This window comes from Suncus etruscus, chromosome 12 (genome assembly GCF_024139225.1).
Source record: "Suncus etruscus isolate mSunEtr1 chromosome 12, mSunEtr1.pri.cur, whole genome shotgun sequence".
NCBI lineage: Eukaryota > Metazoa > Chordata > Mammalia > Eulipotyphla > Soricidae > Suncus > Suncus etruscus.
In genome coordinates, this window is record NC_064859.1 from 60567192 (window position 1) to 60589295 (window position 22104).

At 34.7% G+C, this 22104-nt stretch overlaps 1 protein-coding gene across 1 annotated transcript; it reads left to right on the top strand.

The window, feature by feature from the left end:
* Nucleotides 1-518: 518 nt before the first annotated feature.
* On the top strand, nt 519-21803 carry SLC5A7 (solute carrier family 5 member 7). The gene is made up of 9 exons (XM_049784399.1): nt 519-590; nt 1685-1913; nt 7698-7811; nt 8773-8928; nt 13665-13813; nt 14428-14571; nt 16685-16838; nt 18284-18501; nt 19983-21803. Exons 2-9 carry the CDS (start codon nt 1736-1738, stop codon nt 20607-20609), a joined length of 1740 nt encoding a protein of 579 aa, XP_049640356.1. The 5' UTR covers nt 519-590; nt 1685-1735; the 3' UTR covers nt 20610-21803.
* The last annotated feature ends 301 nt before the right edge of the window (nt 21804-22104 follow it).

Genomic DNA, 22104 nt, shown 5'->3' on the forward strand with positions numbered 1-22104 from the left:
TGATGGCAAGCGTCATTCTGAGACCCTCCTTGTCTCCCCACTCCTGCTTCCAATCCTGGTCCTGGGACCATGACCTTTGGAACAGATCCGCTGGGGTAGGTGGTTAGCGAAATGACTGCTCAGTCAAGGCGGGGCCCAGGCTTGGTGGGTGCCCATGGCCGAGGCATCTTTCCAGAAAGGTCCCCCTGCTCGGGTTCCGTGGCCACCCACACTCGCACCCGCCCGCTCGGACGGGAGGGCACGGTCCCCGGCCACAACCTCAGCTCAGCTCCGCTCCGCTCCGCTCTGACGTCTGTTCCAGGGCTCTGACGATCGCCCCCGCCAGCGGCATTATAAAGGGGACTTGTGCCAACCCCGGGATCGGCCGCCACCACGCTCCACGCCGCGCTCCCCGCTCTTGCATCCACACCTGTCAACTTTGCGCCCCACTCCTGGGGACGCGCGGCTGGGTGCCACCAGTGCTAGGTCCCCGCTGCCTGGCCCAGCCCCGTTCTGCTCAGCCTCTCCAGCCCAGCATCTTCCCCCTCGGACCCTTACAGCTCGCCACAGTCCTGGGGCGGAGGTTCAGACCCAGCACGGACGCTCCCCAGGTAGGAGCCTAGTAGGGCGTCAACGGGGCGCACGGGCAGGGCGCGCAGGTCCTCCGTGGGCGCGGCCGCAGGACCAGTCCTGGAGACGCACCTCTGCTTCTAGACGGGTGTGCGCCCGCGGGTGGGTGGGGGCTGCTAATGGCTGGAAAGCCAGGGTGCAGCAGATGGGATCCACACCCACTCTCACACCCCAACTAGAAGCGGCGGGCGCTGGCTGAGGGACTGGAAAGAACTTCTTTCTACCAGGTTCACAAAGGCAAAGCGCATCCATCCCGCCTGCTGGAGCCTCTTCCCACAGAATACCGGGGAGACTGGTTCTTCCCTCGAGGTGCAGTTATCTATTTGCTTCCAGAAAAATTAAAGTTTCCTCTAGAAACTTGTTTATGTGAACCAGGGTGCATGGGTTAGCCTTGATTACTTACAGGAATAGGGTGGGGTGGGGAATAAAGAAAACAAGAATTTCCCCCCAAATGAAAGCATTAGATTTATCTCAATGACTCTTGTTGCTGCCTTTAAATAAAAATCTGCATTTTTTCATCATTTTCTTGTATACGTTTTTAAGGAGGGTGGGGTAAAGATGAAAGGAATGAAGACAATGGATAAGGAAAGAAAGCTGATTAAGGGCTAGATCCTTTAATAATAATAACATAGCATTTTTCTTGCTACTGTACCTTGAACCATAGCAACTTGTTGAAGATTGGATTTAACGTGTTTTGGAAATGAATTTTTCCAAGTATATTATTTTTAGCTATTTGCACTGCTACTTTTTCTTTGGAATAATTTTCAGAAATTATTTGAAAACTGGGTAGATGAATAAGTGAAAATTGTACTGTCTATTGAATAATTCTAGATTGGTATATTCCAAGAGAATATAGAAATATCATTAGCAACTGAGGTAACTTATTAAAGGCAAAATAAATATGATGCTTATCTTTCTTCAATTTAATGTTTACATTTGTTGGTAATTACTAGTTTAATATGTGATTGCACTATACTTTTTCTTTAAGTGGCATTGAAACACTAACCAGATGGTTTATTACTGGCTGCCTGTGCATGTTTGGCTGGTTTATAATGCACAGCTGTGTTTCCTTCAGAAGTCTTCATGAAGTAGCCAGTTGTGACACCAAACGTCCCTCTAGATAAACATGGCGTTCCATGTGGAAGGACTAATAGCTATCATCGTTTTCTACCTTCTAATCTTACTGGTTGGAATATGGGCTGCCTGGAGAACCAAAAACAGTGGCAGCGCGGAAGAACGCAGTGAAGCCATAATAGTTGGTGGCCGAGACATTGGTCTGCTGGTGGGTGGATTTACCATGACAGGTAGGTTAAGATGATGCTCAGGCTATGCTGCCTGCCTTGACTCCTTGACTTCTCAGTAACAAAGAAAATGTTCTTTCTTTGTCTTTGGGGTATTCTTCCACGGTTTCAATGTATTTTAAAATAAGTTTACTTTCATATAGAAATAAAACTAACAAAATCAACTCTTGAGTAATTAAACAAAGTTACTTTACAATGAATCACTGGACAGAATATCAATGAAACAATCTGGCTTTCTGAGCACTGGAGTGGATTGAAATAGTGTAAAAAAGAAAGAGTTGGAGAAATGTTCAAAAGCTTCTTTGTGCTGCAAGTTATGTATCAGTGAATAAGGTGAAAATCAAGAGCCCAGATTATTTTCATTAATATCGACATATTATTTTGTTTTTGAGTTATTTTGAAATGGCAAATTTAATGTACATCCACTAGCTTTGGTTTTAAACCTGAATGAATGAATTTGGGTGTGACACATTTCCAAATTGATTTATGCCCTGTTTTAAACCTAATTATCCCATTTGATAAACTAATTTCCTGACAGAATGATTATATGATGGAATCCACAGAACTGAAAAACAAAAACAATAAAAGGGTTTCTCAGTGCCTTGCTGTATCACACTAGGGCGTGTCCTACAGGAATCTTTCCAGAGCCTTTCTGCACTCAGAGGGACAGTTCTCTCCTGAGCAAAGGTAGCTCTGTTTAGTGATTTATTTTATATTTTTCTTGGTACTTGAAAATAATTCTAAATGTTATGTTATCCATTTGATATCATTTAAAACAGTCATCAATGACACTTATTACATTGTATTATTTCATTTTAAAGTCTTTATAAATTTTCAAATATCAACAATATAACTGATATTAATAGGAGCTCTCTTATTGTAAAGGAGATGGCTTGCACTCTCATCCCAGGAGGGGATGGAGAGGGGGAATCCCTGTTTGCTTTATGTTTATGAAAGGGCTTATTGAAAAGAACATATTTTTTCTTTACTTTTGTTTTATTTTTGGTCCACAACCAGCAGTACTCAGGGCTTATTCCTGGCTCTTCTCAGGGATCAATCCTGGCACCACTCAAGGACCATATGTGATGCTGGATTTGCTTCATGAAAGCAAGTGCCCTTCATGCTTCACTCTAACTCCAGCGCCAAGTGTTCTTTTTTTTTTTTTTTAATGAGAAGTATATTAGACTACCTCACTTTGGATAAATAGCCTATTTAATATCATATCCAAATAATTCCAATTCATTTTCAAAATATTTAAAGATGATTCATCTATGAGTGTGAAAATGATACAGTAGTTAAAACACTTTCCTTGCACACAGCTGACGTAGGTTCGATTCCCAGAACCCCATATGGTCCAATGATGAGTCCAGGGGAAATATATCAAATGTTTTATCAAACCAAATTGTAAAACTTTTATCATGATTTTTCTATGTAAGGTCAACAATGTTTTAGAACGCCTTATGCACTAGTCATCTTTCAGATAGTCCTTTTATGATTTTGTTTTTGTTTTGTTTTTTGGGGGGGGCCACACCCAGTGACACTCATGGGTTACTCCTGGCTCTTCACTCAGAAATCACTCCTGTTGGAGGACCAGATGGAAAGCCAGGGGATTGAATCACAGTCTGTTCTAGATTAGCCGCATGCAAGGAAAATGCCCCACTGCTGCGCCCCTGCTTGACCCCCTTTTGTGATTGTTGAAACCTTCATAACTGCACATGATTTCTTTTGATCTTGGTGGCAGCATAATGAAAGGTTTGCCATCTGTGAGAAAAATGAAAAACAGAACGATAAGGTATCATAAGGATCTACAGGACCCAGTTCAGGTGTACTGGCAGTCCCAGGTCTGATGCTTACACATAACTTCTGGCTGCTCACACATAACCTCCATTTTTTGGGATGGGGGCCACCTATAGGTTCCACATCCTATGGTGCTCTTTTTGTGCTTGAGGACCCCTGGCAGTGCTGGGACTACCATGTGTGGTACTGAGGACTGAGCCCAAATCTGTAGTATTCAAGGCAAGTTCCCTTATCCCTAAACTCTCCCCACCCCAATATATAACGTTATTAATGGTTACACTTGAGTTCTTTATAAATGTACACTTCTTGCAGGGTCCCTTTTTCTAATCCTCATTTCATTTCCCCCACATACATTCATGTATTTGCATTTCAAACAAAATGTTCTAGGATGTATAGTATGTAAAAAATAATCATTTTAAACCTACTATCAAAAATAAGGAAATGTTGCTATAGAATTTCTTGTTTCCTCTTACTTATTAATGAATAATATGTATAACACTACATCTCAATTTTCATTTTTTACTACAGCACAAATATTATGTCTTTCCCCTAATATATGGATAAAATTCTGATATGTGTAATTAATTTAATTTCTGTTATTGGGGAGCAAAAGACAAGTGGTAGAGCACCAGCCTCACATGTGCAAGGCTCTTGGTTCAATGTTGATACTACATGCATCACCCTGGAGGGTCAAATCATTGCAAGAGTGGTCTTGATGACCTTCTGCTCTACAGCTTCCATTGATCTGCAGGGCTGAGCTCAGAATTATCAGTCTCCTACTTGTTTAAGCATTGTTGGAATTTAGTCCCATACCCTCAGAAATCACTGTGGAGAAGCTTATATATATATATATATATATATATATATATATATATATATATTATATACTACATATATTGGTTTTTTAGGCCACAACTGGTGATGCTTAGGAGTTACTCCTGGCTTTCTACTCAGAAATTCTCCTAGAAGGCTCTGGGGACCATTTGGGATGCAGAGAATCGATTCTGGGTTCTGGGTCTGCCTCGTGCAAGGCAAACACTCTACAGCTGTGCTATCAGTCTGGCCCCAATTGTTAATTTAATTTCTTTTTACAGATGATAATGATGAACTGAGGATGTAGTTCAGTAGTGAATTTGCTTTGTATGTATGAGCTCTGTCTCTAAATTCCTTTTCACTAAATAAATTAATATGCATTGTGATTGCATCTCTAAATTTTTAGAAAGAAAATAGAAAAGCAAAATAAAGCAACAAAAGTTATTTATGCAATAAGACTGCTAATATGAATGAAAGAATTTTTTTCTATCATTGTTTTTTTCCTAGAGACTTCTTCCAATGTAATTTAAATTAATAATTTGAAAAGAAAACAATTTGCTATAGTCATAAAGGAATATTTTATACTTTAAATTTTTCAATTTAATTGTCTCCAATAAAACATACAAGAAATATTGAATTACGGGATTACAGATAAAATATGGCCACTTAGTTTTATAAAGATATTTTAAAAAATTTTTAAATTTAAAATTATATTTATTTTTTGTTTATAACACTATTAATAATGGTTTCTCATGGACACCATTCTATCACCGTCTGTCATTTCTTGTTGATTTTTTGGTTTTGTTTTGTTTTCTTTTTGGGCCACATTCAGTGACAGTCAGGGGTTACTCCTGGCTATGTGCTCAGAAATCGATCCTGGGTTAGGGGACCATATGAGATGCTGAGGGATTGAACCATGGTCCATCCTAGGTCAGCCGCATGCAAGGCAAAAAATCCTTCTGCTTGCACCACCACTCTGGCTCTGGATCACTTCTGGTACTGGGTACTGGGGATACAAGATACTGGGGATATTTAACCTAGGGTAGCTTCATGAAATGAAAGCAGTTTCTGTGCAGTATGATCTCTCTGGCCCAAAAACTCAGAAAAAGTTTGGCACAAGAATAGAATAGAAATATTTGTTTCATAGACATATTATTATCAATACAGAAGTTCTTAAAGGGAGATTTTAGATAAATATCATCATATTATGTTCTTCATGTAACATAAATAGCAAAGTTATGAGTTCCTTTAAACAATCTTTCAGTAGAGGTGAAATATTACATTAAGTTCTTTAAGAAAATGGCATTGTTTATAATTTTGTTTTTGTTTGTTTAGGGGCTACACCTGGTATGTTTAGGGTTTACTCCTGGCCCTATACTCAAGAATTACCCCCTATGGGGTTAAGAGACCATATATCCCCAGCATCTCATATGGTCTAGGGATAGATTCTGGGAATAGAACTCAGGTTGAGCATATGCAAGGCAAGCACCCTACCCACTATACTATCTCTTCAACCTCAATATAATTTTTAGTTCATATTAGTTTTAAAATATTTCATTTGAAAGGCCGGAAAGATAGTACAGTGGCAGGGCATTTTCCTTGCATGCAGCCAACCCAAAATGGATGGTGGTTTCAATCCCGGCTCTATATGGTCCCCAATTCTGCAAGGAGCAATTTCTGAGCTCAGAGCAGGATTAACCCCTGAGCCAGCTGGGTGTGACCCAAAAATGAAAAAAATAAATACATTGAAAAAAATGATTTTATTTCTTAACTTTGCTTCTATAACAATTTTTTACACAAGATTTTTTTACCAAGTCCATATCAGAGCAAAGAATTGCTAGTAGAAAGCTAAAATTTGTGTTATAGGGCCAAGGAGATAGTACAACTGGTACGGGTCTTGTTGGCATGTAACCAACCCAGATTTAATTCCCGATAGTCCATTTGTCCCACTAGAACCCCTGGAGTGACCCCTGAGTGCAGATCCAGAAGTAAAACCCAGAGCATAGCCAGGTGTGTCCCTAAATCAAAATGTAAAAACATATAAAATTTTACATGTTACATGATATAAATAATAGAGAATACATTACAAATAAATATATAAAGTGTTTCTCAGGTAGAAAGATGGAAAAGCTAATTTAAACTTATATTAGCATTTCTTGGATATTAAGTAACATTTTTCTTCTCTCTCCTGTAGAAACTAGTATACCCAGAATATTTAAGAAACTCTATAAATGAAAAGAACACACAGCCATGACCATACATGCACACATACTCACCTACACCCATATCTATCAATTCTTGAGAATAATAATAGTGATTAGTATAAAAAGACTAATGAAATTAGAACAGGACATTGAAATAAAGATATACCACACTTTTGAGGATACTGCTATAGTCACAGATATAGTATTAGGATTAGAGATAGACATATAATTCATGGTTTATTTATTCATTATCATCACAGAATATTTTATTTCTAGCAATGCTTAACATATTATGATTTTGTGACTTTAAAAGTATCTGGGGGTGGGGGCAGAGAGATAGCATGGAGGTAAGGCATTTGCCTTGCATGCAGAAGAATGCTGGTTTGAATCCAGGCATCCCATATGGTCATCTGAGCTTTCCTGGAGCGATTTCTGAGCATAGAGCCAGGACTAACCCCTGAGCACTGCTGAGTATGACCTCAAATACACACACACACACACACACACACACACACACACACACACACACACACACACACACACATATATATATATATATATATATATATATATATATATATATATATATATATACACACACACACATTGGGATCAACATTGTCCAACCTAAAAAAATCATTCATTTTAAAAATGAATAAATAAAATGCCTAATTTTCAAAACTATTTAAAATAAAGAAACAGATGAATTAATATGATTATTTAGATCAGTAATTTGAAAATGCTTTTATTTTACCATGTAATCAATAAAAACAAGTTTCAGAGCATCTTGCATTAATTTTATTTCACAGTAAACCTTAAAAATGCATTGTGCACTATATTTTCATAAAACACATTGATCCAGATTAACAAATTTTGGTAATCAATAGCCACAAGAAGCTATTAGGGTTTTAGTAAAAAAAAGTTGAAAGTATAACATGTTAGAATGTGCTTTTTTTTTTTTTTTAAATTTCAGCCACCTGGGTTGGAGGAGGTTACATTAACGGGACAGCTGAAGCAGTGTATGTTCCAGAATATGGTCTGGCTTGGGCTCAGGCACCAATTGGGTACTCTCTGAGTTTGATTTTAGGTAAGTGAATGTTTAAGCTCAATGATCCACTCAGTCAAGCATAAAGAGCTGACCAAGGGGAAGAAGCACCTTGCACATGTGAGGTCTGGAATCAGACCCCAGGTTCTCCGGTGCCACCTATATACGCTACTCTTTCCCATTCAAGTAATACAAGTAACAATTGAAAATAAAAGCCAATCAATATAAATAGTTATTAACATGTCAAGCAATGTGAGGGTGTAAAAAATGTTACCAGACATTTCTAAATAGAACACTAGTGTATATATTATTTAATTACTTGATTGTGGAATATGTAAAAATTTTAGCTCTTATCTTTTTTTTTTGGGGGGGTCACACCTGGCAGTGCTCAAGGGCTTCTCCTGGCTCTACGCTCAAAAATTGCCTCCGGCAGGCTCCGGGGACATATGGGATGCCGGGATTCGAACTATTGCCCTTCCACATGCAAGGCAAATGCCTTATCGCTGTGCTATCTCTCCAGCCCCTTAATTTTATTTCTTAACAATTTGTTTTATTTCAAAAATAGTGCAAATATATTACTAAAATTAAACCAACTTGAACGGCATCTGAATTTTGTTTTCAATCTTTGCATAATAAAAGATCAAGAATTTAGCAGTTCTTGCACTCAGAATTCTTTAATTGAATATGTATCTAACTAAAATGTAATTCAGTACATAAATGCATCTAGGGTGAGTCTATGCTTGCTCTGTCCTTATTTTTCAACCTATATGCATCAGATCTATTATTTAATTGTCCTTTAAACCTAAACAAAAATATAATAAATGATTATATTTATTTACCAGTGTTTCTTTGTTCTCTATTCAAAGGATATTTCAAACTAATTTAATGTCTTTTAAGTATTCTAAAATATGTATTTTCTTGTGAAATAGCATAGTATAATATTAGAAAATCATGACTATTACAGCTTTTAAATTTTCTTATGTATATTTTAATATATTTTTAGGTGGTCTCTTCTTTGCAAAACCTATGCGCTCCAAGGGATATGTGACTATGTTAGACCCATTTCAACAGATCTATGGAAAGCGCATGGGCGGACTCCTATTTATTCCTGCGCTAATGGGAGAGATGTTCTGGGCAGCAGCCATATTTTCTGCTTTAGGTAAGGACCAGTTGGTGTGATTAGTGCTGAATCTCTTTGACTAGCTGAATCTCTTAGGCAAAACTTCATATATGACTTTACTTTCTTCACCCTCGCCTAGATTAATACAGACATCTTTCTGCCTGCACTCTGCCTTCTGCTTATACTTTCACCAAGTAGCCAGACTTTCTTTTACAATTCAAATCAAATCATGTTCCTTCCTTTTATTAAAACCAAACCATTATCCAGTCTTTTGATGGGTAGGGATGTCATACTTTCTCCATTCACACTGAAATCCTGCTCTCTTGTCTTTTACACTTTGCAAATTCAGGTGGAAAAATCATATTTAGGTGAAAAATTCCACCTTTCTTCTCACCTCCAGTTTTTCTTTTCTTATGCCTGCTTAGCAAGCAATGAAACAATTGATCTTACAAAAGTCACTTCCACAGAGTAATAATCCAAAATTTATAGGAAATGTCTTCTGTGGGGACCTTAGGTACCCTCTGAATTTTATTTCACTAGACTTAAGCTTTGCAAGATTTCCAATACAATACCATAAAGTGAGTATCCATTTATTGGTAGTCCTGTATTTTATTATTAATTGCAATACTATTATGAATAAGTGAATAAAGAAATGATTAATGAACAATGTAGGGCTGTAATTTATTCAAACAAAAAATTTCCAACAATACTTCTTTTCTTTGCAATGTAACCTCATTATTTCATGTTTAGGAAATTAGAAAATGAGTGTAGAATCTTTAGTTATTAACTTGTGACTATGTAAGGTTCATTAAAACTAAAGACAACATGTTTTAGACTGTTGGATGATAAGACCACTCATAAGTTTAGAAAACAATGGATAATAAGAGAGTTTTAGGACTGATAGCCTCCTTTTAATCAAGTAGCTTATCTAAACCAAGTGTTTAGTCTCTTCATGAAGATGAACAAAGGTGGAGGTTCCACAACCTTCCTCAGTGAATCTGACAACGTTTGACAATAAGGCATCCATATATATGCTCCATACTCTTTTTAAAAATGGAAAATCTTCATTCAGACCATATGTGGTCAGAGCAGAGGTAAGATAAGAAAAATTTCATTGCATATCAACTCTTTTAGACTATACCATTGCTCCTTTTCTTTTTATCAACAGATATAGCATCTATAATATTGATCATTTATACTATATTTTGCTCCTTTCTATAATTCTGTATAATCTTATGCTATTTTATTGGGCTCCAACCGGAGAAGAAAGTTACTTGATGTAGAAAGTAACTTGATCATTATGAAATACTGAATGATTCATGAAAAATGTTGTATTTTTCCCAGTGTTAGATACTAATTATCTGCATCTAACAGTACAGTTACACTATAATAAAATGAAATATAAATCACACCTTTCTTCCTACCTTATTCTTATAAACTAAGAATCAATGGTAATTTGTCATTTCTCTCAACTAAAATTTTTGCCTTTAAGAACAAACTACCTACTGAGATACGTAAAAAGGAGTGGGATGAATATCTAACAGAATGCAAACTGCTCACTTACTGAAAAAGATCCATTTATATAATTGAACATGAAAAATAAAATTAAAAACTTAAATTTTTAAGAATTTCTAAAATATGATGTATGATAACTAGATTCTGCTTTGTTGGGTTAGTTATTTATGTACATATATGTGCAATGTATATGTCAATGTATGAATCCAAACTATGTTAATGTATTTAATGTCTTTCTACACACAAACATACACATTTCAACAGCCTACTGTAAAAATTACTGCTGCTGCTTTTTATGTTTTAAAAAGAAAATAAATGTGAGTTTTTAATTAATACTCATATTTCATCAATAATATCATCAGGCATAATTGCAAGTTAGTCTTTATAGGAAAAACTTATACTGAAAGTATAGAGGTATATGGCTGAGCAAATAACTCAGAGTTGTAGCACATGTTTTGCTTGCAAGAGGCCTGTGTGTGAAACCAGCATGGCATGATTTCTTGAACACCATCAGAAATGACACCCATAAGCACTGCAGATTGGCATGAAGCATCACTTATTTAGTCCTCAAATAAACTAAAAAGGAAACAAGTATGATCTCTATTGATACCTTATTTTGAATGTGCCTAGTTAACCATTAAACTAGTTGAGTATAATAAACTATATTCTTTTCTAAATTTTTTAATTTTTATTTCTTTTTGGTTTTGGGTCACACCCAGTGCTCAGGGGTTACTCCTGGCTCTACGTTCAGAAATCGCTTCTGGCAGGCTTGGGGGACCATATGGGATGCCGGGATTCGTACCACCATCCTTCTGCATGCAAGGCAAACGTTCTACCTCCATGCTATCTCTTTGGCCCCTAAACTATGTTCTTGATGTAATTTTTCAACAAAGGTTTTCACTCCTAGTAGTTCATATTTAATATTGTACAATTTTATGACTTAATGAGTAAATTAAAGTGTCACAGGGGATATGAAAGCATAGTTTTCTGTTACATGAAAAGTGATTGAGTTACTTAGAAAATAGTTTTGAAAAAATGTGCATCCTAGTTATTCGAATGAGAGAAAGAAGGATAGGTGACTTCTCTAATAAGTTTCACTTTCTTGATTATATCTACCAGCATCTCAAATTTTTCTGCAGTGTCATTCAGTTTTTCTTCTGAAACATGCAGACTTCCTATTACTTGAAGGTATAATATTACTAGAAATTTCACTACTACTTGAAAAAGAGTAATAATTGGGCTTTTCCTATTTATGGGATATAACTTAGACATTCTCACTAAAGTAGAGTGAGAGAAGAATAGTAATCATGCACTGAAGTTCTGTAGAGAATGATTTCAAAAAAAGTTTTAAGTATCCGTAAAATAATAATACATTTTCTAAATACCCAACTAGAGTTTTCCTTTATTTTAAAAATAGCTCTTCACTCAGAAAAGTAATTTAATTTTGTTTCCTAAAAAGAATTCTTAAGAAAATATTTGTTTTCTTACCTAATATAAATATTGCCTGTAATGCTCTTTAAGAAAACAGATTGAAATGTATTCTGTTAGTTTTTTGTTTTGTTTTGTTTTGGGCCACATCTGGCAGTTCAGGTGGTAACTCTTTGCTCTGTATCAACAATTTTTCCAGACAGTCCTTAGGGGGACATTTTATATGCCCAGAGTAGAGCCTGTGTCTGCCACATACAAGGCAAGTGCTCTATCCACTTTTCTATCTTTTTGGCCCCTTAGAGAATAGATTGGCGGGTCCGGCGAGGTGGTGCTAGAGGTAAGGTACCTGCCTTGCAAGCGTTAGCCAAGGAAAGATCGCGACCGCGGTTCGATCCCCCGGCATCCCCTATGGTTCCCCCACAAGCCAGGGGCAATTTCTGAGCGCTTATCCAAGAGTAACCCCTGAGCATCAAACGGGTGTGGCCCGAAAACAAAACAAAAAAAAATAGATTGGCATCTTTGGTAGCTATGTTTCCTATACAAATGAAGAGTATAGTACAATGTTAGTCACTGATAATACAAAAACAAAATATTATTTTCAGTATTGTGTTAAAATATGAAATATAGATAGTATAACTTTGGAGACCAACGAGAAAGGGATTTGTTAAGCAACAACATTAATCCAAGTACCTATCCCATAATATTCTCATTGAAAATATACATACCAATACAAGTTAAAAAGTCATAATTTAAAACAAACATATTTGATTTGAAAAATAGGTTTAAATATTTTGTAATAAAAATTACTTAAAACTATGATGTTGCATTTAATGCTCTTCAGGACATTAGTATCCTAGGAACAGTATTGAAAAGTTTCATCAATTAAATGTAATAAATACAATCTTTTATAGAATATTTTTTTGGATTTTGGGCCACACCCGGTGATGTTTAGGGGTTACTCCTGGCTCTGTGCTCAGAAATCTCTCCTGGCTTGGGAGATCATATGTGATGCCAGGGGATAGAACCATGGCCCATCCTAGGTTAATACGTGCAAGTCAGATGCCTTACCGCTTGCACCATCGCTCTGGCCCCATATCTTTTACAGAATTTAAAGGGAAAATGGTGGCATATCTAATTTGCCAATTTTAATAATTCTTTCTATAATTGTATCTCATATCTTATATTATCAGTTTTCTAACAGATGTTTACAGAAATTAAAGTTAATAAAAAATATAAAATAGGGGCTGAAGCAGTGGTGCAAGCAGTACCATTTCCCTGGCGCATGCTAACCTATGACGGACTGCAGTTTGATCCCCTGGTGTCCCATATGGTCCCCCAAGCCAGGAGCGATTTTTGAGCACATAGCCAGAAATAACCCCTGGGGATCACTGGGTGTGGCCCAAAAACCTAAACATATATGTATATATATACATATATGTATATATATATATAAATTAAGTATTAATCTTGAAATGTAGAAATCTTTATTTAAAGGTTTTGGGGAGTTGTTTGAATATGGATATTGCATGTAGATAAGGTATATTTTAGAGAGTTTCTGGAGTTATATCAAATTCTTTTAATAACATATTTTTATAAAAAATTAATGATACAGTGAATTTCAAATATTCTCATGTCAAATTAACTAACTTGTTTCTGGTAAGACACTAATTACAGAAACACTATCTTCTAACTTATCTATTTCCATATCTAATTTATTTTATGTAACACTGTGTAAATTTTTGCTGTCGTCAAACTTTTAATAAATCATCTCACAGGAAGCAAAAATCTATTCAGTATCTTAACCACAAGGTTTTCCTATTGATTTTCTTTAGGCGCCACCATCAGTGTAATCATCGACGTTGATGTGCACGCCTCAGTCATTGTCTCCGCACTCATTGCCATCTTGTACACCCTGGTGGGAGGTCTCTACTCAGTAGCCTACACTGATGTTGTCCAGCTTTTTTGCATATTTATAGGCCTGGTAAGTAAAGACCTCTGTCTCTGTCTCTGTCATTCTGTCATCTCTCTCCCTGTCTTCATTCTTCATCTTTTTCTCTCATTTTTATCCTATTGTAATAGTGTGAAATTCTATGCTAATTAATATTCAAAAGCATACTAATTTTACTGTAATACCCAGTAAGAGATATTTGAAGTTTTTATTGCATTAATAATTAATTGGCTTAAAAGTGCTAGATATTTTGTATATCCTTAGTTTAATTTGTGCAAGGGTCAAGATCAGTCCCAAAGTGGGCCAAGTATGAATCAAAACCCAAAAATAATTAAATAAATATTTTTATGTAGATATAATGTTTTCAATTTGATGTTTATGACTCAAATATATCTGGTGACTGCTCCTAGAAATGTTGTGATAAGATATGTTATGATGAAACACTGAAGTGGTCAACATGTAACTTTTTTTTAAATCCTAATATTATTGTGATCTTTAGAGAATATGATTTCAGGTTCTCTATATAAACAAGATGAATTACTGTGTATGAGGTCTCTAAGAAGGAAAAAAAAAGGGTAACTGAAGTCTTATAAGTTATACAGTGAAAGAATCATATCCTAAGTCTGAATGTCTCTCCTTGGTTACAGTGGATTAGTGTCCCATTTGCAATGTCACATCCTGCAGTTACTGACATTGGGTACACTGCTGTGCACACCAAATACCGGGAGCCTTGGCTGGGGACCATTGAATCCTATGAAGTCTATACTTGGCTTGATAATTTTCTGTTGTTGGTAAGTAATAGTCATATGTAGGGAAAGCAATCTTATTGTTCCAAAAATCAAATTATTTTTAGCTGTTGTAATGTTTTATTTAAAATTCACCTATTGGTATGTATCTATTTCTGAATCAATCACTTCTCATTAGAAATACGAAGTCCCTTGGGGCTGGAGAGATAGCATGGAGGTAAGGCGTTTGCCTTGCATGCAAAAGGACAGTGGTTTGAATCCCGGCATCCCATATCGTCCCCGGAGCCTGCCAGGAGCGATTTCTGAGTGTAAAGCCAGAAGTAACCCCTAAGTGCTGCCGGGTGTGACCAAAAAACCAAAGGAAAAAAATATGAATTCCCTTAACAAGAAAAGTTTACTACTTGTCAAAGTGAAGAGAAAAATGATACCTTATAGTAAGAGCACCTAGAATATTATATGACCACCTTACTGTTCTGTAGATAAAAATACATTCAGCTATCTCCCCTAATCTTAGAGATGAATCATCTACAAGTGTGAATTTAAATTTGGGAGTAAGTATTAACTGCCAATTTCTTCAAAATAATTAGCTCATTTAAGTCACTAATTACCGACAAGGCAAATTAATAGTGTTACAAGACATGAATGCTTCCAAGCAGTTCTCAAGAGATGTAAGGGGCACTTCAAAAACTCAACCAATTGTACTGATAGTTCAACACTAGGTTCAAGAATGTGATTCTGAACAGGCTATACAGTGCTACTTGCACACTATGGTTCTGGGGACCATGCTCCAATGGTGTTCAAAGGCTTCCAGAATCATATCAGAAGGTTTTTGGGTGCCTCTAGGCCTAGCAAACCTGAATGTAACAGGTACCCTTGCCACTGTACTATTTTTCCACTCACAAACTTCTTTAATTTTACTTCTCAAGGATAACTTTTAGCACATTTTCATTATAGGAATATAGAAAATATATCATTTCATTATACGAATAGGAATATATTTTCATTATAGGAATATAGGAATTATAGGAATAATTAATAATTATATAATTATAGGAATATATATTCCTATATATAGGAATATAATTTTCATTATAGTAATATATATTCCTATATATAGGAATATAATTTTCATTATAGGAATATACATTTGTCAATACTTGTACTCAGAAAGTCTTTTATTTTTTTTTCATTTTTATTGTGGTAAAAGTGAATTACAAATCTTTCACAGTAATAGTTAAGGCACATAGTGACAATGAATGAGGGGCATTCCCACCACCAATACTGTCCTCCCTTCACCCCTGTTCCCAGCATGTATCCTATATCTCTCTCCTTTACCCCTAGTAATGCTAGTGTAACTGTTCACCCTATATTATATTTAGATATGACATAAAAATGACTAAAAATAGAAATTGATAATTTTTTAATATTTGTTGTTCTAAACACTTCTATATTTATGTTATAAAATATCCATAAACCTTGACTAACAGTAGACAGCTCCAGAGAATAATCAAGCCTTATTCATCCTTGTGTTTTGATAGATACATTTACTATCATTGAGAATTACTAAGCATATGAATATAGATTAAACTTAATACTTTCCAAATTTGTTTTGTTTGGGGGCCATACATAGCAGTACCCAGGGCTTACTCTTATTTCTGTGCTCAGAGATAACTTCTGGCAGTGATTGGGGAACCAAATAAATGTCAGAGAGTAAACTGAGGTCCACTGTACCTAACTTATTTTCTGTCATTGCGCTCCATACCATCAGAATCTTTTTATACTGTTTCAATGATTGAACAATCAGATAAGATGAAATAACAGGCTTCTGAATAGTTGTAACTATAAGGTAAGTAAACTAAGGAAAACAAAAGATTATGCTAGAAGAAAAAGAGCTTTAAAATGCATGCAACTGAATATATTACATTTTAGTATCAAGGCATTTGAAACATGTGGTATTTATTTCTTGGAGAGATCAATCAGTAAGTAAAGAAAATATAAGACTCAAAATTATGTAGAGAACAACTTGCTCAAAATCATTTATATGAAAATATTATGAAAAATGACCTGCAGCAGTCATCTTATATATTGAAATAAATATTATTTTTAAATATCTAGCAATGCAAAGTGATTATTTTGAGCTCTTTTGCTTTCATTGTAGATGCTGGGTGGAATTCCATGGCAGGCTTACTTTCAGCGGGTCTTGTCTTCATCTTCAGCAACCTATGCTCAAGTGCTATCCTTCCTGGCAGCGTTTGGGTGCCTAGTAATGGCTCTTCCAGCAATACTCATTGGAGCTATTGGAGCATCAACAGGTAAATCTCTTGCAGCTTCCTAAACTGACCCATTCAGATTCAATAAAGTCACCAGTTATCACCTTCACTCTCCCATTTTTTTCCTCATACTCACACATAGTTGATAGTTTATCAATAATGTTCACATATGTAACTTTATTGTGGCTCTGAAAAAAACACTTTGAGGTTCAGTAATCATCATAATTTTTATTGCTCAGCCCATTCATAAAATGTTTGTGAGTACACAATCTTTCATGTAGGTTTATGTGGTATTAGAAATCCAACCAGATCAACCACATGCATGAACCCCATGCAAAGCAAGTACCTTAACCCCTAAATTATTTTATTTTTAGAAGTACACCATGTTTCATAGTCTGTATTACATTAATTTCTTCACTGCTCTTAATATAAAAACTTTTAAGTATGGCTAATAAATGTGATCAATGCTTGTGAGTAAAACATAACATGTGAGAACCAGAAAAGCATCTGGTCATTATTATTATGGCATAATAATAATACTTCAATAATAGTATAAGTTTTGTGTCACCAAAGTATAATTGTGAACAATATGATATAAAATGTGACATAAAAGAAAATAAAAATAAAAAATAGAGCCCAATAGAAGCCACGCCTGTTTGGTCCTATACTTAAGATATTAAAGCAGATGGGCAAATTAAAAAGAAAAAATTCTTACGTATGTTTAAGGGTTCCATTGTATTTTTTAAGCAGACACTGCTAAACTTAAACAGTAAAAATTTGTGCATTAAAACAAAATCTGTTTCAATTTTGTCAATAATAGCACAAATAAAACTAAAAATATTCAACCTAAAATTTCAATTGATTCAGAACAATCCTGCTATTGACAGGGTTGTAAATCACAGTGCCTAAATAAAATTATTCTTAAAAATAGCACACATTTTATCTACCAGGCCTCTAATTACCAATAATTTGACTTGATGCAAAAAAGAATTAAAAGAAAAATAATGCTGAGGAGAATACCAAACTTAGTTAGAGACTGGATAAGAATAGCTCTCTTGTCTCCAGATTTATTTATGCAAAACTAGCTAAGGAATCAAATAGTAAGTATCCTCTCATGTTTCAAAATGCTCCATGTCTTTTTAAGAATGTCTTATCTTTATATACAATGTTATGCCAAAATTGTAGAATGGAAATATATATATTAAATATAAAACATGCAAAATGCATATATAAATATTTATATATAAAATATAAGGATACATACATATGTATATATCATATATCCCCACAGTATTCCATGAAGGTGTTAATAAGAGTAACCAAATCCTGCTAGAATTCCACTTGACCAGTACATGAACTCCCCACCTAATTAGACTAATTTATACAAACTAAATTCATTCTCAAATTTGCCTAGTAAATTGAATGATTCCCCAGAAGGATGAAAAACATATGGCTCTTTGGCTGTTGTTTGTTATCTCTATCAACAGACTGGAACCAAACTACATATGGATATCCAGATCCCAAGACTAAAGAAGAAGCAGACATGATTTTACCAATTGTTCTTCAGTACCTGTGTCCTGTGTATATTTCTTTCTTCGGTCTTGGTGCAGTTTCTGCTGCTGTTATGTCATCAGCAGATTCTTCTATCTTGTCAGCAAGTTCGATGTTTGCTCGGAATATCTACCAGCTTTCATTCAGACAAAATGTAAGAGCAGTTTTTCAAAAACATAAATTACTACTGTTGTTTCACTTAAATTTATTGTGCATGTAGTATTGTGTGATAATATTCTGTATTTAAATATAGTCATTCTATCATGCTGAGTGAAATAAGCCAGAGACAGGACAATCTACAGATAACTTCACCTACCTATCTGCATGTAAAGGAAAACTTAAAGGGTATAGATACTACTATCAGTTGGTAACAAACTCTGGTTACTAAAGTACAGGTGAGAACACCAGATTGAGGTGCCGGGGATCAGTGACAAGATGACAAAGGATATGGTGGGGAATCTTGGGAATTTGGGTGGTGGTAAAGTGACAGACATAACACCAATACCAAACCAAAAGTGTCAACACGATTGAAAACGCGTACCTTAAGATTTTAAATATATTTTTTAAATTTTTAAAAATTTTTTAAAAATTTTTTAAATAAATTAAAAAATTTTAAATTCTAAAATTTATTTTAAAATTTAAAGTTAATAAAAAGTAAATTGACCATAGTTAAGTTAATAAATAATTACATAATGATAAGTTTCACTTATAAATATTTTTTATTTATTTATACTAATATTGAAAGAAGCAAATCAACATAACTATATGCTAAAAGTTATAGGCATATCACTCTAATTTAGTTTTCTTGTCTAATGAACAAAATCTTAGAAAATCTTTAATTCTGTGTGATAAATAATAAGAATCATAGATAAGCAGAACATTTTCCATTATTTTAGGGAAACAAATATGGAAAATTAAATAACGAAAATGAAAATTTTTCATTATTTTAGCATCCTATTGTGGTTTCTGGGGTTGCAGCAACCAATCCCTCCTTTAACTTCTTCCAAAAGCTTTGAAATTATTTTGCTTTTTTTAATTTATACTTAATGAAACAGTGCTATTTACCTATTTAAGACCGTTAGTCTGAAAGATGATAGTACTTCCCCATAGAGGCGAAGCAAGGATGCCATAAAAATTTACTTCTAAATATGTAAATTTTTGTCATTATAATATTAGTTTTCTATGTCAACACATATGATATCTTAACTGTTTTTGCACCCTGACCTCCCATTGATCAGTGAGTTCTGCATGTGATAAGCAGAAGCCCTTCCTAAATGATCCAGAGAACTACTTAGATTGATTGCTTTGATAGTCCAATTTACCTTCGATTTGCTCATAGATTCATTTAAACTAGGGAATTTGTATTTAAGTTTGTGTTCTTCTGGGCTGGGGTTGTGTGTCAAACACTCAAAAGTTATTAAGGTCGTTTCAGTGGTGTTTTGTTCCAATCCCAACAGTCTTTTCATGTCAAATCATACACTATAGACCTGTGAGCTAGAGCTATATACTTTCCCAATCCTCTCTAACTAGGATAATTCTTTAGATCACCTTTAAAATGTTTAAAATACGATATTATTTTATTTAATGAGACATTATGTTACTTGAAATTTTTGACATTGCGAAAATTGTTTGCAGGCATCAGACAAGGAAATCGTTTGGGTTATGCGAATCACGGTACTTGTGTTTGGAGCTTCTGCAACAGCCATGGCCTTGCTCACAAAGACAGTGTATGGGCTCTGGTATCTCAGCTCAGATCTTGTCTACATCATCATCTTTCCACAGCTACTTTCTGTGCTCTTCATTAAGGGAACCAACACATACGGAGCAGTGGCAGGTTATATTTCTGGTCTTTTCCTACGAATAACTGGTGGAGAGCCATATCTACACCTTCAGCCCTTAATCTTTTACCCTGGTTACTACTCTGATAAGAATGGTATGTATTATCAGAGATTCCCATTTAAAACTCTCGCCATGGTTACCTCATTCCTATTCAACATTTGTATTTCTTATCTAGCCAAATACTTATTTGAAAGTGGAACCTTGCCACCCAAGTTAGATGTATTTGATGCTGTTGTTGCAAGGCACAGTGAAGAAAACATGGATAAGACAATTCTAGTCAAAAATGAAAATATTAAATTAGATGAACTTGCACCTGTGAAACCTCGACAGAGCATTACTCTCAGTTCAACTTTCACCAATAAAGAGGCCTTCCTTGACATCGATTCCAGTCCAGAAGGCTCTGGAACTGAAGATAATCTATAGTAATTCCCATCAAAAGAATGCAACACATTCACAAACAGAGCATTAATAATAGCCAGCTAGTATTGAAAGGATGGTTTGCTTAAAATATATAAAATATATTTTCAAAAATTCAATAGAACAAAAATCTAAATGAAAGTGCAATTTTGCAAAAGCAAAAATATTAGTAGACATCAATAAAAGTGTTTTTCTCTCATTGATAAATTCTCATTCTTATTTGATTTTGACTCCATAGTTTTTTCAGCAGCCAAAAATTAATCAAATCTCCATCAAAAAGACTTATAAGATTATTTATCTTTATTATGTTAAATGAAATATATATGAAAGAACCTAGGAAATAAATAGTCTTGCTTCAGATATTATTCAATGCCCTTAAGTATTGCTTAAATATTTCACTAAAGCTATTTGAATAATTTATCTGTACTTTGATTAATGATGTAATAAAATAACCACTTGATCTTATTGATGTGATGATAAACATTACTATTAATGTTCCATAACATTTACTAGATTTTTTATTTTATTATTAATGTATTATTCTGAGCACAGGTGAAACAAATACAAAATATATTGTATTGCAGTTTTTCTTTTATGTGAAATATAAAAAAAGAACCCATCTTTGTGAAGTTGTGCTGAATTCCTTTGAATATGTCCATATCTGCCATAAGCATAAAATTGATACAGGCACCTATGGGCAAAAAAAAAGATGTTTATTAGGAAAATTTCAGCAATAAATCTAGATAATTATTAATCAGAAAGTGACAGGAAGAATAATTAATTTGTGTATTCATATGATGTGGGTTTGTGTGTGTATTTGTTTTGTTCTGTTTCATTTTTTTTTTTTGTGGGCAAGGGCATACCTCACCATGCTCAAAGGACCACCTGTCTCAGGGGATCATATAGCATGCCAGGGATAGAATCTGAGTCAACTGCTTGCAAAACAAGTTCCTTACCCATTGTACTATTTCTCTTGCATCTTCAATATGAAGTTTTTCCTTCAAAAAATGTAATGTTTTTTATTTACTTATAAATTAGTAAATGAATTAAATACAAACTATTTGAGGTAGTTACAAAGTACCAGTGAAGGTTAATAGGAGACAAACTGTCACCTTCTCTTGACAATAAAACTAGAAAGACAAAAACTACTCAATTTTGGATATTCTAGTATAAAAAGATTATCTAGTATCAAAAAAAAATACCAACTCTGATAATGTTCTATATAAGCCACACTAAGTAAAGGATTAATCATCATTACAAAAAAGAATAAAATGAATGTTAAAATGTGAAAGAAAGCCCTAAGGAAAAAATTAAAAGGCTACAATTTGGGTCTACATAAATTTAGTGTGGTTTGTCTTTAAGTGCTACTTCGCCTCATTTCTGGAGTTATAACACATATAGTATATATAGGATGGCATATCCATTTAATAATTTTAATTATTTTCTGACTAGTTATAGATTGAAATAAATGTAGTTGTATCTACAAAGGCAGAGTAAACTA